This window comes from Daucus carota, chromosome 2 (genome assembly GCF_001625215.2).
Source record: "Daucus carota subsp. sativus chromosome 2, DH1 v3.0, whole genome shotgun sequence".
Classification (NCBI taxonomy): Eukaryota; Viridiplantae; Streptophyta; class Magnoliopsida; order Apiales; family Apiaceae; genus Daucus; species Daucus carota.
In genome coordinates, this window is record NC_030382.2 from 33,121,894 (window position 1) to 33,139,105 (window position 17,212).

Consider the following 17,212-nt stretch of genomic DNA (forward strand, 5'->3'; position numbering starts at 1 on the left):
ATTTAGCGTCAACAACCTCTTTATTTTAGCTTCAGTCGTGTACAAATCTTAAACATTAAAATCATAAGATGCGCGCAACCTTCAAATACCTATTCCAAACTTCAGAGCATCTCAATATCATTCCTTAAACAACAATATAAAATATAGCGTCTAGTGAATTATTATATTGGAACATGTGAGAACTCCAATGCTATTATTCATATTTAGCTCTTTATTCAAAGTTTATATTTAGTTTATATAAATGAGAGGGAAAAGTTAACTAAAAAGGAGGAAATATGAAGGGAAATAATTATTATATTCATAAATAAAAAGTTAAGAGCTACTAGATGTTCTTTCAAAGAGAGGAGAGAAAGTAGGCTCATAATTTTATAAAGAGCTTCCAAAAGCTCATTGGAGCACTAATTCTTGACTTGCTCTTTAAATTTTGAATTAAGAGCTTTTTTAAAGAGCATCGGAGATGCTCTTGTTTCCAATGGTACATTTTATAACATTATGCACGCTGCATAGCCTCCGTGTCATCACCGAAAGCCCGAGAGCAATGCACAAACTCTTTGTACATTGTTGGCTTGTACCGCGCTGGATTGAGTTCAGTGACCAAAGCTTGTGCAGGTTCCACTATGCAATCCGGAGAAGGGCTGATGAGAGCTGCGATACTAAGCCTAGCTTCACTTGAGTTCGTTACTGCTCGATGTTCAGCACTTTTCAACAACCCGTTACTAAAAATCTGCAACAACAAGTTGAATGTTACAAAATGTTTCAGAACTAGTAAAAGTATAAAGATATATAACACAAAGAACAGAGACTGAGTGATGTCTGATCACCTCTAACTGGTTACCAATATTAACAACAAAGGCATTTGGCATAGCTCCCACAGCAATCCATTTTTCATCTTTCATGACTTGAAGGCCGGGAACGTTTCCTTGGTAGAGAATGGTGATGAGGCTAGGGTCATGGTGTCTCAGTATTCCCAGTGTCAAACTCGGATCAGGACATGGCGGATAACTATTCACATTAAGTAATCCAATCTCACTAAATCGATCAAAATAGCCCACTTCAAGTCCTATTCCTTTGCAAATGAGATTGAGTATTGTATTCCCGAACTTCCTTACCTCTGTTAGATATGTCGATACAACTTCCCTGGGATTTATGAACATCCATCAAATCCAGATTTCTCCACTTAAAAGTTTGATCACATGTGAGAATATGCGTGTGTGCGCGCATGTGTAAGCACAAACATAAATGTTACTCCCTCAGATTCAAATTAGATGTCTACTTTTAAAAAATCACACAGTTCAAGAAAAGTGAATGTTTATAAATTAATTGCTTTAAATGACTGTAATACCTGGGATGAGGTTGATCTAGGAAATATAAATAACATATATGTGAAATAGAATTGACTTTTGAAATATAATTTTACATTCAAAGTTGAAGTGGACAACTAAATTGACAAAAATTTTATTCTTAAAAGTGTATATGTAAATTGAAACACGGGGAGTACCTATATCGAGCTGGGTTCTCAGGCCACTGCTGCATGCACTCCTTCAAAGGATGACAAGGGTGTTTGATGTTTTCTCTCCACAGATGAATCCCATCTCTGTTGAAGCTAGTGCTGCTAGCATACGCCCAATTGCTTCTACCACGAGAGTTCCTACTTGTCTTCACCGGCAACTCGAAAAATTCTTTGAATATGTCTGCTGTGTCTCGTATTATATCATCCGAGACTCCGTGGTTGATCACCTGAAAATATTTTCAATATTCATAATACTCACACATCTATCTATGCCATCAATTAAGGATAATCTGTTGGTCAGTATGAAACTCGAACTGAAAATAATTTAATCATCAGCTACAGACCAGAGTACTTAAGAAAGCTAAAAAAATTTCGAGATTTACTTGAAAGAACCCGTATTCTTGGGAAGCTTTGATGATTTGGTTAACTAAATCTGCATCTATGGCTTTTCCAAAGTCGATAATGGGGAGTGTATGGCATACAGGTGGGAGCTGCCCCGGTCTATCTTCCTCCGGGAAGGCATAATTGCTAGGCACCTCTTGAACATTATACCAGCTTGAACCATAGATACCTGCAGGCATTTCAATATTTTGGATAAATTTCTCCAGGAAATTATTTGATTGGATCACAAGTTTAGATACTACTTGAGTTCATTTATTCTGCCGGCCAAACAGTGATGGTTTATTTTCGTTGAAATCTTTGTTCTAGAAGTCGGTGATTAATCACTCAAGTACGGATTAATCATGTTTCGTAACTCGTTCAACTGAATAAATCTCCTATTATTTAATTAATCTCTCATCAAGTCAATTCCATTAATAAATCTTGTTCCGTGACTTCATTAATTAAATCTGATTTCTCCTTTTTACAACACTACTTCAAGTTACTCATTCCGTCTCAAAATAAGTGCCGCTTTGACTTTGTGCACGTAATTTAAGGTGCATAAAAAAACATATTCTCACACATTATTTTTCAAAATTTCTTTTTTAATAAAAATGTAGATATCCAACTTTTATTTAGAAAAAAAATTGAAAAATAATAGTATATAGAAGTATGATTTTTTTAAATCTCAAATTACGCGTGAAAGAAGTTAATGCGAGGCTTATTTTAAGACAAATTGATAATATACAAATATTTATATCTGTTTTCTCGTAACGGGGGCAGGTTACATCTAGATTAATTAGGTGACGTCAGATATAATTTATTCAAATTCTACCAAACCTATTGGCAAATTTGCTTATCCGAGACATTACACAGGCTGTCCGGCAGACATTTTCTATAATTTATATACATTATTAGTTTGATTAGTTAAATTCCTATATTTCTACCTTACATTCACTCTAATTAAATTGTAAATTATTCGTTTTTTATTTTTCTACATATAAAATTATAGTGTTAAACTATTTTCTACTTTTTCATGAAGTTACTTTGTTAAGCCGCGTTTCACACCCGCGTCAAGATATTTTTCTAAACTTTTTAAAAACAGAGATTAAAATTATAATTTTAGAAAAAATTATAATTAAATGATTACAGTATTATTAAAAACGAGTCATAATAATATTTAGAAGATTAAATATTATATTAATAACTATATTATTAAAATGTATATATTTATATATGTGTTTCCAATATGTACCGGTAGTCCGGTACTCTTTCTAACATAAGAATCACTAAACACAAAGTTGAAAAGAATTCGAATGAACCAAACCTACTCGAAAATTTAGCGGACCTGATTTTAAAATAAAATAAATAATATCATTTGTAAATTAGTGATGTGTAAATTTATATCCACCGCAAGTGCACGGTGCCTGTTGTAAACAGATACTAGCAAGTACGGGTCGAATCCACAGGGAGACAAGTTTCAAGAATCTTAATCTGATTATTGCAAATTGTTTCACAAGACAAACGAATATTTAAGATTTTTTTACTAACTAAATAAAGCAATGCAAAGATGATTTAAATCAATTAACTAAAGTCTAGGACAATTCAGGTTCACCATGCTTACACCAAAACTAGCTATTCATATAATAATTCAACAAGTCATGTAATTAGAGCAATTGTTAATCTCTCTCAAGCATTAACACTCTCAAGAATCCATTGATGCTCTCGCACTCAATTTCAGTCCCGCTAATCTTATGTGTGCTTCTAGTAAGTACATCTCTCGATCTTGTACCTCTATTTGCATACAATCAATCTATGATATTGGCCAATTACACAGATCAAACATCAAGACATATAGACTAGAATTACACATTACCCATTAAACCACTAATGAAAATAAAACATTATAATGGTGCAAACATGGCTCCCCTTCTGTCCTAGAATGGAACTACTCACACATAGTAGAGACTAAAGCAACAAAAGTAATGAAGAGAGCCATAAAAAAACATTAACAAGTAAAACAAGAGATGAAAAGAGAATACCTCAAACTTATATTAATGGAGAAAACAATGTCTAGAACAAAGTATGGAGAGCAGGAGAAGAAGACCTAACCCTCTGTAAAAATAGCGTAAGTAACTAATGTCTATTCTAATGGTAATCCTCTAATAATAAAATCTGATCCTATTTCTGTATTAAAAGTCTTTCTAATATTTTAAATCCATATACAAAATAGAACTCCCAAGCAAGGTAGGATTCTTTGTCAAAATTCGCAACTTTCTTTGCTGCTCTGTTTTCGGGCTTTTCTGATTGGACTTTACTTCTTGGACCACTCCTGAATTAAAGAGAATTAAAAGGGCTTCGCGTGGGCTGTAAGATCATCCAATTCTGACATCCGGAGCTCAAGATATGGCCCAAACAGTGCAGAAATCGGGTGGAACCCAATAAATCCGAATTTTAATAGAAATTAGCTCCAAAATAGCTAATTTATCTCCAAATCCTTCTCAACCTGGAATTCTTTATTTCCTACAATAAAACATTAAAATATATTAAATAAAATCCAAATCAGTGCAAAATATAATTAAATATGAGAATAAAATCATATAGAATATATATAAAAATATATTCTATTAATTAGTTTAAAAATTCTTGTTTAATTTTATTGTTGACTTATATCCTACTTGCAATTATTGTTCAAAATATAAAATAATAATTATTTAATATTCTGTAATTTAATGATTATTTGGATCACAGGTTAAGTTTGGATACTTATTATTTGAGTTGATTTATTCTGCCGGCGACACAGTGATTTTTTATGTTTCCATTCTTTTAAAGTTGTTCAGGCAAGCATACATATATTTGTATTCTCTTAATGGGGGCAGGTTACCTGTCAAGTAATAGGGTGACGTCTGATATAATTTATGCGAAATCGTATCATATATTCAACCAATTGGGTAACCGTGTAAAGTTCAGTGAAGACCTAAATTAATCGGAGACTTCATTTAAGGGTTAATTATCTAGTTGGTCATTGAAGTGGGCTTAGGGCTCATTTGTTAACGAGTGAACCATCCCAAACTGAACTGGACGATCCATTTTATGTTGATAAAGTTCTTAACAGCTGAATCACACGCGAAATCAGCTGGACGACTCGGGTCCAAAAACTTCCCTCAACCATCCAGATAGCCAAGAAACGTTTTTCAACTTGACTCACCTTCTCAGAACAAATATTAGTACAAACGTTGTTTATTATTAAAAAAAGTTTTAAATGAATATCATTTTGCCATCATAATTTACACATTAATTATAAAAATTTAGTAAAACATATAATAATTGTTGATAGTCATAAATAAACTACATTTAATAGAGAGAAATACTAGATTACGAATCCCTTACGTTTTGAAAAATCATATGAATTTGTAATTAAAAATTTTAAAATGAATATTTTTTTTATTTTTCCATCATAATTTATATATTAATTATAAAAGTTTAATAATACATATAATAATAGGTGATAGTCATAAATAAACTAAATTTAATATAGTAAAACACTTAAATTTTGAAAATTATATAAATTTGTATTCAGAACTTTTCAAAAAATATTTAACAAACAACATTATAGCTTTCGTTCAGATAAGCTATCATTCAGAAATTTCAATCATCCAGAAATATTTGTTCAGATTTAACAAATGACCCCTTAATGTATCAAATTGGTCACTGAACTGAAAACGGTATCAAGATGGTCACTAAAGTCACCATAATTATCAAACAAGTCACTCGAAAAATAAGTTCAAGCAGTAAAAATATTATTTATAGAGTTTTACACATTATTCCTGAATGTTACCACAACCAACTAAAAGGTTATGACTTCTAGTATTTATGATAATATATTTAGATTTTATCAAGTTTATTTATTATTTATTTTTAATTAAAACAAAGAAAATAACTATATAATTAATATAAATAACAAATAAACTTGATAAAATCTAAACATATTATCATAAATATTAGAAGTCATAACCTTTTAGTTGGTTGTGAGAACACTTAAAAATAATGCGTGAAACTCTATAAATCATATTTTTAATGCTTGAACTCATATTTCGAGTTGCTTATTTGATATTTACAGTAACTTCAGTGACTATCTTGATACCGTTTTGAGTTCAGTGACCAACTTGATACATTAAGCCCACTTCAGTGACCAACTTGATAATTAACCCCTTCATTTAATTCTAATCGTCCATCTTGTTTTATTTTTTAATGAAAATAAATCATATTAAAGAATGATTTAACTTGTATTTTACACCAACTATGTATCACGACGGAAACAATATACTGTGCAGTCATGTTAGCTACAGAAATGATGTACAACAATGTACACAATAGTTTGTAAGAACAATGTGTGGGATAATTTTTTGATGATGCATAACATGCTAGTTTTTTATATATTTCTGAACATTTTGGTCCCCGTATATAATCCGTTGTTCTTTGTGTCGTGAGGGGTTTATATGTTCCATTAAGTAGTACATCTTCGATTAGTTATTAATTTAATTATATTGTGTGAACAAATATGCAACAGACATACTCCTAATTTTAAGTTTTAATTGTTCTTCGATTTGTCGATTCCTGTATCATACTTATTTATTATTTTCTGTCTTGGTTATAGTGTTGAATTATTACTATTACAAACTACATTACATTATGCCCTAAAATCAACTTGATTAGTAATATTCTCTTTAAAGGGTAATGTGGTGCGTCTTCTGAGTTGCCCGGCCAATGGTCAAAGACGGGATCAGTCATGTGGGCGAGTGGGGATATGATGCTGCTAGTTGCATCATCCATTATAATATTTGGGTGAAACTCAGTCAAGGTAGATTTAGAGTTTGGGGATCTCAAGTTTGTGGATTTAAAGCCTTCTCATTTGTCAATATTGTCAAGAATTTCTTTCCTTCGATATTCGGGGCCTTTTTGAGGTAGTCTCAGTGGAGAAGATGGAAAATAACGATGGATTGGTAGATATCCCGTATTTTTCTAAAAAACCACGAAAATGATTGGGAGGATGGAGTGACAATCTAGATGACTGTAGTAATAAGAATGTTAATGGTTAATGTGAAAACACGAAGAAGTCTAGCGTGATCTACAACCCTCAATCTTGTATTTTGCCGAATTATCCTCATGTAGGGGCTTGAGATGATTACGATTCTTATTGAAGCCCCCCGGGGTAGTATAAAGAACGATCACATATCTTGATCTTACATTCTGGTGGGTTGACCTCATCAGTGGATTGAGATAATCGTATGTCGATAGTTTAGGGATAGACTTTGCCTTGTACTCTGGTGAGTTATCCTCATAGGGGGTAAAAACTTGTCCATACACATTAAGGATGGCCACGGCTCCACGGCTATACCATGCGCCTCCTTCCAAGATGCAAAAAAGTTGAGGTTAGTGTTAACTCCAATAGTTACGGGTAATATAGAATCTGTGAAATATTTAGATTAAGAGCGAGTTATTGGGCCTCATGGCTAGGTTTTGATGGAATGGGCTCTCCCTCCAAATATATCGGAACCGCCTCAGTTGAAGACTTTGGATGACTCGTCCACGTCATGGGCCACCGCTTTGGCTATAGGCTCATCATAAGAAAACTACTTCTATTCGACTTAGGTTTTTTTACCTCTAAGAACTATAGATGATTTGTTCCCTATAAACAGAAGGTATGCAAGCACACATTGAAGGGATTGAAAGTTAAGAATAAGGAACCAACCCACAATTCTTTTGATCTCAGTCACCCATAAACACATAACCACCACACTCCGGCGGATTTTCCGTCAATCCACCGCGATTGATCTTTGTTTAGGCGACGAATCTCACTCCGGCAGATTTTCCGTCAAACCACCGCGATTGATTTTTGTTTAGGCGACGAATCCCATCTTTGTTGATCATCAAATTCCTCCATCAATCCTAGCCGATGCCTTAGACCGTGAGGTTGATACAATTTGCAGCAATATAAGTTTAAAAAAATGAATTGAGGTTAATTAAAGCGTTTCAAACATTGAAATCAAAATCTGCCCAGCAAACACAAAATAAAACTGCAGAGCTTGGATTTGGCTCTCAGAAAAAATGATAGTTTGACATATATAGCAAGAAAGCAATGCAGCAAGTATATAATAATTCTCTGCAGAAAAAGAAGAAACTGAAGGCAACAATCTATAATCAAGTCGGCACTCAAAGGTGCAAGAAGAAACAGGTATTGTGCCAGTGCCATTACTCTTCCATAAACTTTATCAGAGTACATAGCGAAGCAAATGTGACATATTCTGGACAGCAGAATTCCTATCTTCTCAGAATAAACAGTTTTTGTCCAGAAATTTATAGGCAGCTAATTATATTCTGTTAGAAGGATCTTGAAATCTAGTTTGTCATGAAAAAACTGGTTCGTTAAAAGGAAATTTCTACAGAGAGTTACAGCGATTTTACTGAGGGGGTAACCAGCTGTCCAGATTTCACTAAAGCATTGAATCTGCAGGTTTCTTCTGATTATGGCGGAATCCTCAAGGTGAAGAATGTATATAGTCTCTTCACAATAGCCTTTTGATTTGGTCGAGCTTCAACACAAAAAGAAAAAGAAAAACTAAAGAGAAATCGTCTTGGGTTTTCCCAAACCGCACAGTAGTTGGAAACCTTTTTCATTAGAATCTGCAGAACCAAGTTGTGTTGCAGCTCAACAAGGACAAGGCAAAAGCAAAGGAGCATAGTATGTGTGTCATGAGTCCAAAGCAAGGGAAAAGGGACAGGATGGTTACTTTTTTATCATGAGTAAAAAGTTAAACGAAGTAGTGAAAGAATCTCTGATATACAAATGACACCGAATGCATAGGCAGTCTGTTTCTCGTTTAAGCCAAAGCCTAAAAACTTGTCGACTGCAATTCTCATAAGAATTGATTGTTCAATACATTAAAATTTCCAAAATATACTGGATGAACTGATGCTGTCACATAAGGGTTGAATTTGGGAAATACAGATTAGAGATTGTTGTTCTTGCTGATAAACGTTCCATAACTTTGAGCGTTATATGCCTAGTGATATACATAACCACAATGCAAGTCAACCACATATACTCTGAAGAATATAACAGAATGCAAGAAGATTGTTGAGGTATTCTTTTCATAATATGATCCAAAGAATGCAAATAAAAAGATGTCAATATATAACCACAATGCAAGAACAGTCACAATTAATTCAGACGACTTTGCCTTTCAAGTTTCAAACAAAAGATGACCAACTTTAGTAGTACTAAATATCAAGCTGAAGTACAATTCTCAATGCAGCTAATTAAATAGGGTCATTCACGCTGCAAAGTCTTGGTATGAGTACCAAGAGCTCCAGAGCTGTAGACAAATTCTTTGTACGACTTAGGCTTGAACCGCGCTGGATTCAGTTCAGTAACCAAAGCTTGTGCAGGTTCCACAATGTAGCTCGGAGAAGGATTGATAAAAGCAGCAATGCTAAGCCTAGCTTCACTCGAATTCACCACCCTATGTTCAACACTTTTTAATATCCCATTACTAATAATCTGCATCCACAAATCGATGTCAATACCCCCAATCACACATATTCAATAATTCTTAAATCACATTAGCAAAAGCATGTATACAGAAAGCTGCACATCACCTCTAACTGGTTGCCAATGTTAACAACAAATGCATTCGACATAGCCCCGACAGTAATCCAGGTCCCATCCTTCATTATTTGAAGGCCGGGAACATCCCCTTGGTAGAGAATAGTTATGAGACTAGGATCATAGTGTCTCAATATCCCCAATGTCAAACTCGGATCAGGACACGGTGGATAACTATTCGCTGACAGCAACTCAACTCCACTAAATCCATCAAAGTACCCCTTTTCAAGTCCCAAACCTTGGCAAATCAGGTCGAGTATCCTCTTCCCCAACTTACCTACTTCTGTCAGATACGTCGATACAACATCCCTGCAGATTCACGGAAACACATTAATAATTCTTCCATTAATCACACGACGGCCTAATAAGCGTTCACAAAGTAATTACCTATAACGCGTCGGGTGATGAGGCCACTGTTGCATGCATTCCTCCAAAGGATTACAAGGGTGTTTCAGATTTTCTCTCCACAAATGAACCCCGTTTACGTCGAAGTTAACACTGCCATCGTAGACCCAATTACTCTTGCCACAAGAGTTGCTACCCTCCTTCTCCGGACTCGCAAAGAACTCCTTCAACACATCTGTCGTATCGCCTAGTATTTTCTCCGAGACCCCGTGATTGATCACCTGGAATTATTAAAATGTTTTGATGTACAATTATCATAAAATTAAATAATTTCAAAACAGGGCAGAATGAGTTACTTGAAAGAATCCAAATTCTTGAGAGGCCTTGAATATGAGATTAACAGTCTCTGCATCCAAAGCTTTTCCAAGGTCGATGACAGGGAGTGTGTGACATACGGGAGGGAGCTCCCCTGGTCTATCTTTCTCGGGGAACGTGTAATTGGTAGGCACATTCTCGACATCGAACCTGCTTGAGGGGTTGGTAGCCGCAGGGCTCTCCATGATTCCCATTTTCTGCAGTGAATTTCTTTTGTGTTCGACAGTCGGGATATATATAAAAGTCGAAAACAAGGTGACAGAGATGGATTGTGAATGGGGAAATTTTTACGTTTATTCCATCCGGATTTTACTAAAAAGAATATTCTTAAAATTGCCGTGCGCTTAATTAGGATTTAAATGATTTTTATTATCAGAGATATTTAATTGATTAGGGGTGTATCTTGGGATTTAAAAGATATTTTCTATTTATGAAATTCGAGTATATTCGATTCGGATTTTAAAAAGCGTATCAGCAGAATCTTTGGTATTTAATTAGGAATTTAAATTATTCTACAAATTCGGATGGTATTCAATCAAGATTTTTGTGGATTTCAAATTATGATACAAAAACAGGATTTAAAATCAAGTAAAATTTGATGATATTTAAATACTAATGGATAATATTTGAGTGGAGTTGTTAGGTCGGGTCTAATATCAACAACTTAACCCAGGATAACACATATCTAGATTTATTTGATTATGTTATTAGTTATTCATTACAAATAATATATTGGTATTTTAAGATTAAAAATGATATTCTAAAAGCCGATATATGGATTGTATTTTGATAAAGTTTATTATAATTACAAATCACTTAAATCAAATTTATTAAATATAGTAACTTTTAATTTTGTTTATTTTCTTATACAGGATGCTGCTAGTCAATTGCTTAATATTGGAGTCGTTTGGTCAGATGGGTATTTGAAATCAAGTATGAATATTGTCCATTCCAAATACATATTTATTAAAAAACCAAAATTCCAAACTCATACCTTAAGGAGTATTTAATACCCGGGAAGGTAGGTATAAGATGCAGGTATGGAAATTAATTGTGCTTTTAATTTTTTATTTTGATTTAAAAATTTAAAAATTAATGTTTAAACAAAAATAACCAATTATGTAAAAAAAATATATGAATAATAATAATTTTATTAATAATTTTATTAATATTTTAATTGATATAAAATAATAACCTATTTACTTTTCAAATTGAATATAATAATTACAACAACGGATTAAATACTTAATATCAAATATGATATTTTAAAGTCATAATCTATTTTTTCATTCGACATCCCTAGGGCTGTAATTCGAGCCGAGCCGGGCGAGTTTCGAGCCGAACCTTATTCGAGCCAAGTTTAATATAGTCGAGCTGAGCCGGGTCGGTTAACTAATCGAGCCTAAATCTTTGCCTGAACTCGACTCGGGTAATTTCACGAGTCGAGTCGAGTTGGCTCGTTTAGCTAAACGAGCCGGTTTTAACGAGTTGAGCGAGACAGCTCGTATAATTTTACACTTAATCGAGCCCAAACCTTTACCTGAACTCGGCTCGTTTAGTTTCACGAGTCGAGTCGAGTCGAAACCTTTATCCGAACTCGACTCGTTTAACGAGTCGAGTCGAGCCAAGCCAACTTAAACGAGTTCGAGTCGGGCGAGCTCGCGAGACGCCCGACTCGAATTACAGCTCTAGACATCCCATATCATTCCTGCAACGAGACAACCCATTAAGATGACAAAGTCAGTTATAGGAGTAACCAAGTTACTCCTTCCAAAAGACAGGCAACCTCGTCGGTCTTGAGAGTTGACTCTCGTAATTAGGATTTAAGCCGTCACATCTCCATCTTTTAAATCTTCATCCCTTCATCAGTTAAGTCATCTTCACTTTCCCATCCTCTCTTTTGTATTTCAATTTTTCAATAAAATCAAAATCTGTGAGATCTTGTTAAGTACCTTGTTATCAAGGTTATTATTCGTGTCCATATTTTGGGATGTTAGTATGTCATGTTTTGAGTTTTGTCTGTGTTTTCGTATGATTGTCGGAAATTTTTCTAAAAAAGATTTATATGATATTTTGGGTGATCTATAAGACCCGCATCGATTCTTGGACGGTAGTGGATATTGCAAGAGCTCACATTTCGCACCAAAAATTTGTTCATATTTTGGAGGCATTTGTTGCTCCATTATCAGTTAATATAATTGATAGTTCTGAACATCGGGCTACTAATGATACTTATGTGAACGTCAATTGTGATGCTACGTTTCATAGGTGATATAGCTAGGTTGAATTGCTCGATATGTTATTCTAGTACTTTTTAGATCTAACAACTTGAATATTCTATATGTTAAGTAATCAGAAAACAGTATGGCTATTTGTTTAGTTCGTTGTTTGTTTCACAATCAAATTGTAGTTGACAGTTCGGGGTTTGTCTCGGCTGAATTTCAATCAGTGATTTCTGTTAATAGAACCACTTGTTTGTAAAAAAAAAAAAAAAAATACTCCCTCCCTCCCTCTACAATGTTTACAGAGGCTCCTATAAAATATTGTTTTATAACTTTTTTTAATTTTTTAATAAATGTTTAAATATCAAACTTTCATTCAAGAAAAAAAAATTAAAAATATATTACGAAATTATACTTTAAATGTGTTTTAAAAAACGTGCCAAAAAGTAACGTAAAGAAATGAGGGAGACAGAGCGAGTAACGTAAATATACAATGCAAATTTTAAACTAAATTTGGGAGAAATTACACTATACAGATTTCTTAATATGCATGTTTAGCGGTGGAGAAAAAATTATAAATAAATAAATAAGAAGGACTAAAAGATAACATTTTTGTCATAATACAATGTTTAAACGGTTGCCAAATAAAGAGGCCTCTTTTGGATTTTTTTTCAAAAATAAGTCACTTATTTCTTTTAAAGTACATATTTTTGTCTAAAATTAAGCGTGTTTATGTAAATAAAAAATGTTAAATAACTATTAAATATTTAATATTAAAACTCACCAGAATACTAAAATGATTAGAGCATCTCCAATGGCGTTGGCTATAATCGTTGGTTAAATTGGATCTGTAAAACATTATGTAAAATTTGCTGAACCTGTAAGACATTTTGCTTCAATAGTACTGGCTATATTGGTTTGTTATAATTTAAAAATAGTATGTTATTAATATTTCAAATTGTTAAAATAGAATATATCAGTTCAATATGGTAACAAATGATGTACAATCTTCCTACAGATTTTCTTACAGACCTGTAGAGGTTCGACAAATTTAGTCATCCATAGGAGGTTGGCTAAATTTATAGACAACAGCTCAGCATGGTTGAAGTTGAGTTTTTAGAGTTGTTGGCTAAAAATTTTTATTTTAAGTATGCCAACTCACCTTTTAGCCAAGAGATTTAGATGGTTGGAGATGCTCTTATACATACTAAAGAAGCACTTCTATAAAAAGTAGATCACAAGAAACTTAAAAGAATCTGAGCCAAACAACCCGTAAATAAGGGTGTTTCTTCGGCCTTACGAGCTCAAAATCAGTTTATTCGTACGCATTGTGAAACAAATTTGTAAATTGATTTTTAACTTATAAGTCAAATATGAGAAGTTGAAAATTCTTGTTTTCTTAGTGATATATTTTTATTTTAAAATTTTAATTTTACAAATATTGGAGGACCACTTTAAAAGATAATTTATAATAATTTATGAATTAGTTTTGATATTAATATTTTTTATACTCAATAAATTATAAACATCAAACAATTACATCCAAACACATAAAATAAAAATTACTTAGCACATATAATTAACTTTTATAAGTAATAAGTGCTTTATTGAATTATGGCACACGGTCTCTCTTTATGTATATATAGAATTATAGATTCACATATTGCATTTAAATAAAGCATTCACATTGAACTAGTGTCAGTTAAGCACTGTCACAAAATTTTAGCCTCAGTTGCTCGCTTACTCACTTTCCATGGGGATGGGGTTGTATTTCACTAGTAAACAATTATCACAGGCAAGTGGGATGCTTAATAGACTCGATCGTATATTCGTATGTTAAATAATTATTTATGCTACTTGCCACATTATTACTGCTTTAAAAATAGATTTATGACCGACACGTTAATTTTTTATATAACTACTCTGGGGATGGGTTAGGTTATGAGTATAAAATATTGTACATTTGTTGTACGCCTTTGTTTAATGTAAATATGAGTCAGCTGATTAATCAGTCTATATCCCTGTCTAGCAGCAGCTGTTGAAAATAATTGCCCTGTTATAATTAGTAAATTAGTACGTTTGTAAGGGTGCTTGGTTGTAACGTCCAAGATAGAATTCAAACGTGACATTATACCCACCAAATATCATACTCCCTCCGTCCCTCCCAATTCTTATCGTTTAGGTTGGGTACAGAGGTTAAGAAATATGTATAAAGTAGTGGAAAAGAGAAAGAAAAGTGGGTGAAGTGGGGGGACCCATTGATTTTTAATGTATAAAAAGAAGATAGTGGAGTAAAAGTAGTGTGAAAAGGAAAGAAAAGTGAAGAAGTGGTGGGACCCATTAACTATTTTGGGTAAGTTTTGAAATGTAAAGAATTGGATGAGACATCCCAAAAAGGAAAGTATAAAGAAATGGGAGAGACGGAGGGAGTACATATTTAAACCAACAGCTTTTCTGGTGTGTGCTAATGGCACACATTAATAATCATTTTTGTTGAGATAAAGCATTTTTATTGGTCAAAACCTCATTAATAATCATGACCCCTGCAAATGCACAAAAATCATGACCAGTAAAAGCCGTCTACCTCAACAAAAAGTGGTTGTTAGTGTGTACCCATGGCCACACACTAGAAAGACCCTTAAACCAATGTATATAATGTAAGAAACCAATTGATTATTCTAAGCTGCTGATAGCTTCAGGAACCATAGTCATGATTAAGTTTAAGATTTGCTAGGATTTCGAATGGTCATTGGTTCGATTTTATTTACGGGTTTTTAATTCGATTTTGATTATAATTTCAATTCAATGTTTGATATGTTAACCCAAATATTGTCATAGTCGATAAATATCTGGTGTTTTAGTGAAGGCTTAAATCGGAGATTTTTCAATCATCAACTATTACATTTATGCTATGGAGTAAACTCACAAATTGTATTGAGTAAAAGTGAAGTGTTGAATACAAGACAGACTGTTAATCTATATATACACACATTGTGCTAGACTAACAGACTAACTAAATAATAACAGCTTGCCTACACTAACTAACTAACTAACTGCATCTCCATCAATATATTCTATATTGTTGGTGTGACTATTTACACTAGAATCAATATATTCATTATCCCCCCTCAAGATAGGGTGTGTAGAAGTAGTATCAAACAATCCTATCTTGGAGCTTAAAAGTTTGAGTTGTGCAGATGGTACAGTTTTAGTGAGTATGTCAGCCAGCTGATGTTGTGTTGGTAGATAAGTGAGTTGTATCAACCCTTTTCAGACCTTGTCCCAAGTGAAGTGGCAATCAACTTCAATGTGCTTAGTTCGTTCGTGAAAAACTGGATTTTTGGGAATGTGAAGAGCAACTGGTTGTCGCAATGTAGACTCACAGGAGTCAGTTTGTCTATGCCATGGTTCAATACTTGGCCTCAGAACTGGATTTAGAAACAGTGGATTGCTTCTTTGATTTTCAAGTATGGTAGAATTGCCAAGCATTAAAACATACCCCGTAACAGAGCGTCTAGTATCTGGACAGGCAGCGCAATCAGAATCGGAATAAGCCTGAAGTGTGAGATTATTCAGACCCTTGTAGAATGATACCTTGACCAGCTGTGTGAGAGATATAGCGGAGTGTATGAGTTAAGGCTTCAAAATGTGGTTGTCTGGGCTGGTGCATGAATTGACTAAAAGACTGAACAGCATAACTAAGATCAGGTCGAGTATGTGTCAAGAAATTAAGCTTGCCCAACAAAGATCTGTAGAGCTCTGGATCATGAAATAGATCACCATCTTCTGATTTGAACTTTAGGTGAAGAGGTAAAGGGGTGACTGCTTTTTGAGAGCAATCAACAGAACTGTGCTCTAAAAGTTCTTGTGTAAATTTCTTTTGGCTGAGTACAACACCTTTAGGGATGTATGTTATCTCAATGCCTAAGAAGAAATTTAGCAGACTTAGATCTTTGATTCCAAAAATAGTGTCTAGATGCTGCTTGATTGAATTAATATGCTCTTCACTGTTACCAGTGATGATTATATCATCAACGTAGACAGCAATAAGAGTGATACTGGTATGATGTTTGCAGATGAAAAGATTGCTATCATTCTTTGACTGAAAGAATCCTCGACTGAAGAGCTCAGTTGCTAGCTTTTCAAACCAAACTTTGGAGGCTTGCCGGAGTCCATAAATGGACTTAATCACTCTGAAAACATAATTCATTGGATTGGCAATACCATCAGGAACTTGCATGTAAACTTCCTCCTTCAATTCACCATGGAGGAACGCATTGTTAACATCCAATTGGTGGAGTTTCCAGTGCTTGCTAGCTGTCAGAGAAATAATGCAACGAACAGTGCTCATTTTGACTACTGGTGAAAATACTTCATCAAAATCTTCACCATGTTTTTGATTGTACCCTTTGGCAACTAAGCGAGCTTTACACCTTTCAAGAGTTCCATCAGCTTTCAGTTTTACCTTGTAAACCCACCTAGACCCTATTTCCTTTTTGCTAGGTGGTAAAGGAAATAATTCTCAAGTTTTGTTGAATTTCGGAGCATCCAACTCTTTTCTCATGGCTTCCTGCCATTCAGGTTTGTGAGAAGCCTCAAGGTAGCTTTTAGGTTCTGAAATAGTGCAAAGATTGGTGTTTGGAATTTGAGAAGTAGAGATCAGATTGCACCAATGTTGTGAAGTAGACTGTTGAACACTATTACAGACATAATCTT

The 17,212-nt window shown here is 33.9% G+C and overlaps 2 protein-coding genes across 2 annotated transcripts; both read right to left on the reverse strand.

The window, feature by feature from the left end:
- Positions 1–275: 275 nt before the first annotated feature.
- On the reverse strand, positions 276–2,171 carry LOC108208391 (hyoscyamine 6-dioxygenase). The gene is made up of 4 exons (XM_017378924.2): positions 1,894–2,171; positions 1,499–1,737; positions 822–1,137; positions 276–724 (listed from the first exon to the last, which is right to left on the reverse strand). The coding sequence occupies exons 1-4, from the start codon at positions 2,089–2,091 to the stop codon at positions 491–493; spliced, it is 987 nt and encodes a 328-aa protein (XP_017234413.1). The 5' UTR covers positions 2,092–2,171; the 3' UTR covers positions 276–490.
- A 6,889-nt stretch (positions 2,172–9,060) lies between these two features.
- Positions 9,061–10,523, reverse strand: LOC108207914 (hyoscyamine 6-dioxygenase). Its single transcript, XM_017378343.2, has 4 exons — positions 10,256–10,523; positions 9,942–10,180; positions 9,548–9,863; positions 9,061–9,449 (listed from the first exon to the last, which is right to left on the reverse strand). Exons 1-4 carry the CDS (start codon positions 10,466–10,468, stop codon positions 9,219–9,221), a joined length of 999 nt encoding a protein of 332 aa, XP_017233832.2. The 5' UTR covers positions 10,469–10,523; the 3' UTR covers positions 9,061–9,218.
- Positions 10,524–17,212: the final 6,689 nt, after the last annotated feature.